At 41.0% G+C, this 5,630-nt stretch overlaps 1 protein-coding gene across 1 annotated transcript; it reads left to right on the top strand.

The window, feature by feature from the left end:
• Positions 1-1,868: 1,868 nt before the first annotated feature.
• LOC149197617 (UDP-glycosyltransferase 74E1-like) lies at positions 1,869-3,888 on the top strand. Its single transcript, XM_089403948.1, has 2 exons — positions 1,869-2,449; positions 2,533-3,888. Exons 1-2 carry the CDS (start codon positions 1,960-1,962, stop codon positions 3,513-3,515), a joined length of 1,473 nt encoding a protein of 490 aa, XP_089260074.1. The 5' UTR covers positions 1,869-1,959; the 3' UTR covers positions 3,516-3,888.
• The last annotated feature ends 1,742 nt before the right edge of the window (positions 3,889-5,630 follow it).

Here is a 5,630-nt window from a genome sequence, read left to right as displayed (position 1 = left end):
AACCATAACAACACATTTCCAACAAGAAGCATTGAAGTAACCGAAATAGTTCGACTAATCCAATACTTAATGAAAAAAATCATGAACCATAAACACTCAAATAATAGTCTCAGAAACATTCACAATCCATGCGTAAAAACATGTTTGACTAAAAAGCCATCAATATTAAGCAAAAGTCCCAAGATACATAAATACAATGAACACCACTAGCTCCAATAGTGGAGCGTTAGAGCCATTTTTTTCTCCCCAAAAATACCAACTCTATTTATCTAATCCCTTATGGGAGAATTGAAGGTTAAAAACTCCTTTACATGAGAAATGAAGATCTATTTATAACGTGAGGCATGACCTTTCACATCCTCATATATCTTAACTTTCCAACTTGTAATGACCTTTGGAATTCCAAATGACTTTTGGAATTACATATGACTTTTGGTATTACATGTCCTTTGGAATTCCATAACTCTTTACTTCATACATGACTCTTGGTATTCTACTTATTTTTCTTTACAATGATTATAATAATACATCATGACTTCCACACCATTGTGTGATGAGAACATGACATATCAGTATCTTTGGTGGCTAGGACTAATAGTGACTGATGACATGGACTTTTTCTAGTGGTGACATGGATACCACTTGTATCTTCATTCTTCAGGTAGCTTCAATCATTGATGTCCTCACCCTCCAAAGGGTCTTTGATGTAATGTAGTGTTTGGGGTGCTCTGAGCATCAAGGTTATAGTGTGCTCTTCGTTATTCATGCAACTTCCTTTGTTTGTTCTCTTTTCCCGATCGTTCTCGTGCGTTATTTCTGTGATATTTCTAGAATACATGTGTCTGCAATCACTCATGACAAGCAACGGTGAGCCTGAAAATCTTCTATTTTACTATGTTCTATAAATATTCTATGTTCATGCCTTTTCAAAGCTCTCGAGAGGGATAAAACGGGCTACTAGGTGCATGGGTGCACTTTGAAATGTTGAAAGGGAAAGGCTTCATGGCTTCAAGATGCACTCATGCGCTCAAGAGAGGGAGACAGTCAAGGCATGGTGTGCGGCACAAGTTTGGAGGACGAAGGGGTATGTCGTTGGGCTTCCCAATTGTGTTGTGCGCTCAAGGGAGAGAAAGAGGGCACAAGGCACACTCCTAAAGGTTGAACGATGAGACTTCCTGCCTTCAGGGTGTGCTCATGCGCTCAAGGAACTAAGGAGGGAGAATCTCTTTGGGTCAATGGATTGCTCTCATGGAGGGTGTATTCCTCGAGGTCGAAGTAGTGCTCTCAAGGAGGGTGCATTCCTTGGGGTCAATGAAGTGCTCCCAAGAAGGATGGTGCCGCACCTCACCTAGCACGATTGAAAGACTACCGCAGGCTTGGGGGCATGACAATGACAGTTTGGACCAACATACAAATTAGATTTATCTTCTATTTTATTTGTGACCGTATGAGGAATGGAAGGTGAAGCAGAACTCTTTGGACATAAAGTGAATTTGGTGATAATCAGCGCGTCTGTCGTGGCTAGGTGTGCGACATACACACGTTAATCCATGGAGGCTGGGATGATTTGGGCAATTTCCTTTCAGGAAGGAACCCTGAATCGAACACGTGACGGAGTTCACAGTTCGCTGGCTTTTGTATCGCTACGTGATTCATGCAATTACGTTAGCATTTCGGATATTCGTTCGATCACTTGCAGTGAGAGAACTTCTAGAAACTACGTCTGTTGCGTCGGTACTGATTGTGACACCGGCGATACTGGTTTCGTGCACCCATTGCGCTGAAGCATCCAGATGCTATCCGGTATCCCATCCACGGGATTTAAATTGAGCGGTGTTCCATGGTTCAATCTCAGAGCAAAGAGAAAGGGCAGATTAATTGAGAAGGCCGAGAGTCCGCGAGAACGATATACTTGTATCGAAAGTTGTCTGCAACTATTCCTTTCTGGGGGCTAGTAAGATGGGATCCTTAGGAGAACTAGAATACAACAAGCCTCATGTGCTCGTGATGCCTTTTCCAGCACAGGGCCACATCAATCCAATGCTACTATTTGCGAAGAGGCTCGCCTCTAAAGAAATGATGGTCACGTTTGTGACGACCGAAGAAAAGCGTGTGCGCATGTTACAGGCTCAAGATGCACTGCCCGGGGCGCCAAACTCCTCTATGGATGTTAAGTTTGAAACAATTTCAGACGGACTTCCTGTGGATTTCGACCGGTCGAAAGACGTGGACATGGTCCTCGACTTGTTATCCAAGATGGGAGGACTCACATTAGCAAATCTCATAGAGAGGTTGAACGCTCAAGGCAACAATATATCTTGCATTGTTTACGATTCCTTCCTTCACTGGGTTCCGGAAGTTGCAAAGAAGTTTAGTATTCCTGTAGCATTTTTCTGGACGCAGTCGTGTGCGGTTTACTCCATCTATTACAATTTTAGCAGAGGATTGGGTATGTTTTCATTTACCAAACCTGTATTGTGTCCATAGGTTTTTTTTCTCTATGTCAATATAATAATTTTTTCTTGTTTTCAGCCAACTTGCGGGATGAGACAGGTAAAACAGTGGACGCAATAGAAATTCCAGGACTGCCGTTGCTGAAGGTATCGGACTTGCCATCGTTTCTGCATCCTTCAAATACCAAAGAGTCCCTGTTGCGATTAGTAATGGATCAGTTTAAGCCTCTTTCAGAGGCAACGTGGGTTCTGGGAAATTCCTTTTCCAAACTGGAATCGGAAGAAATAAATTCAATGAAATCGTTAGCTCCGATTCGCACTGTCGGTCCTCTCATACCCTCGGCTTTCTTGGACGCACGGAATCCCGGAGATACAGACCCTGTGGCACACTTGTGGAAAACCACGAACTGCATGGATTGGCTGAATACGAAGGAACCCGCAAGCGTCGTGTATGTTTCTTTCGGAAGCCTGGCTGTTCTTTCAAAAGAACAAATGCATGAGATTGCTCTTGGGCTGAAGGCCAGTGGATATTCATTCCTGTGGGTTGTTCGTCCACCTTCTTCCAAAGGGGAAATTAATAGTGAAGAGAACTTGCCTGCGGGCTTCCTGAACGAAACCTCAGGGCAAGGCCTAGTCGTTCCATGGTGTCATCAGCTGCAAGTTCTTTCTCATGCGTCTGTCGGTGCTTTTATGACACACTGTGGATGGAATTCGACACTGGAAAGCCTCAGCCTCGGGGTCCCTATGTTGGTTATTCCTCAGTGGAGCGATCAGACAACTAATTCCGCATACGTTGCAGAGAAATGGATGGCGGGCATGAGATTGAAGGAACGATCAGAAAATGGACTTGTAGGGAGAGAGGAAGTGGAGAAGTGCATAAAAATCGTTATGGAAAGCCAACTCGGTGCTGAGCTGAGGAAAAATGCTTTACGGTTGAAGAAATTATCGAGGGAGGCAATGGTGAAAGGCGGTTCTTCCGATCGAAATATTCAAGAATTTGTGGATGAGGTTGTTGCCCGAGCATGGTCATCTTCGTTGTCTGGACAAGATTTTATTGTTTGATTAGACTGAAATCCGCCATTCCACACAAAAATTTGTAGAAGTTAGACTTTCAAGAAAGTTGTAAGCTATTCCATTGCTTTTTGTAATTATCACACTGAAAGAATTTATTAATTGTCGCACTCATTTCAGTACCCAATCCACTTGTGTCAGGCTCTGTCAATTCTTATAAAGATCTGTCTGGTTCAAGCAAATAGTAAATCCGCCTATATTGTTTGATTAGGCCGTGTCATTTCACGAGTTGGTAAATACATTTGGCAATATGTCTACAGATACGAAAAACATTGTGCGGAACCACGAATTTGCGTCTGGCAAAAACAAGTGGAGAAGAGCCATATGAGAGTCGAAACAAGTTGACCAGTTTTATACTCCAAATTATTTTTGTTGTGTGTTTCCATGTCTAAATGGTTTAGGTTTCTAATAAAATAATAATAATAATAATAATTATATAAATAAAAATAATAATAATATTGGTTTAAAACAAAAATTATAATAATTATATAAATAAAAATTATAATATTGTTAAACACATATATATAGTAATAATAGAATATTAAGATAAGCATGAGAGTCTATTTATTATTAACAAATGATATATATTTACAGTACATTCCAAGTTCTCTTGGACTTCTTTAGACTATTCAGCTTTCACACCAACTCTTAGAGGATTAGGTGTTTAACATTCCCCCTTAATCTGAAGGGTTATGTATGAATCCAAGAAGAGAGTTGTAACACAAAACGTGGAAAAATGCATCGTGGCACTAGGTTGAATGTGCTCTCTGAAATGTCGGTATAAGGGAGGTGGTTTAAGGATGACCACCAACACTGGAATGCTTAGTGAAATTCCCAGAATTCTTCCAAGTTTGGGATGAAGCTTAGGGCTTCTGCTAGAGGAAGTTCTCTTGATGTTTTAAAGAGGGAAACCTTCAACCATGAAAGGGAGGTCTCACCCTGCATAAAAGGGAGTTCCTCAACCTAGAAAGGGAGGTCTCAACCTATGATGGTTTAAGGATGACCAACAACTCTCGAATGCTTAATGCAATTCCTGGAACTCTTCCAAAACTGGCAAGAAGCTGAAGTATTCTGCTAGAGGAAATGTCCAAAATTCTTTGAAGAAGCATCACCAACTGAATACATGATCAGGGGCGTCTTTGTCTCTGGCTACAACTCTAAATCTAGTATGGCAGGTTGCGGCTCAGGCTCACTTGATGTGGCTTTGAAGCTTGTAGATGACCATCATTTCCCCCCTGTCAAATACAAGGTGAAATGATGGAGAAAATTCAATTGCAAGAATCTTCAATACTCTAGAACAAGTTCTGAAATGTCTAGAATATTTTCTTGGTTGTTGATGCCCATTGCTAAGAAGTGATCCATCCAAGATGAATCTTTGTTCTTGCAGGAGTTTTGTTTCTGAAACATCTGTTTGAAGAATGACTAGTTTTATGACAGTGCTTACATGGATGAAGATCAAAACAGTGATCTTTAATATGGCCAACTCGGTCACAGTGTTGGCATTTCACAATCTGTTGTTGTTGCTATGGAAGAGGAGAAGAATCTGGAACAACTGAAGGTGAACTATCATGAAGGAATCCAACACTCTGAAACTAGATGGGCTTTGAGTAATATGGAATATGAAAGGAAACCTCCTTATCATATCCAAGACCTGTTCTGTGCTTCTTGCTAACAAGCTCTTCCCAAGGTCTGATGATGGGCTTGGGAAGTGCAAACTGAACTTCTGCGTCTGCATGTAACTCTACTGCTGTATTGGGCACTAGATCTGAATCAAGTGCAACATTATTGTCTTGTTGTTTATGGGAGACTGTTTAAATCCTTTGAATAAAAACAGTTTGAGAATGATGAGTCCACTGCTGTAATTCTTCCTGCTGTAGTTGAGATTCAAGTTGCAAAAAAGCAACTTGTGCATGTTGTAGATAGGTCCGAATGTTGGAGAGAGAGACTTTGCTGATTCTAAATGTGTTGTCAGTCGCTGAGTGTACCATAGTATTGAGGAATTCTAATACCTCACCGATTATAACCATTTCACAACAAATGCACCAATATTACAACCAATGCAAATGTCTTCTCTCCTCCACAAAATACTTATTTTATATAAAGTGC

Source organism: Pinus tabuliformis, chromosome 2_2 (assembly GCF_031772625.1).
Source record: "Pinus tabuliformis cultivar Carrire ecotype Pingquan chromosome 2_2, CPIR1, whole genome shotgun sequence".
In the NCBI taxonomy this organism is placed as follows: Eukaryota; Viridiplantae; Streptophyta; class Pinopsida; order Pinales; family Pinaceae; genus Pinus; species Pinus tabuliformis.
The sequence above is the reverse complement of the archived record's forward strand: the minus strand, read 5'-3'. Positions and strand labels throughout refer to the sequence as shown.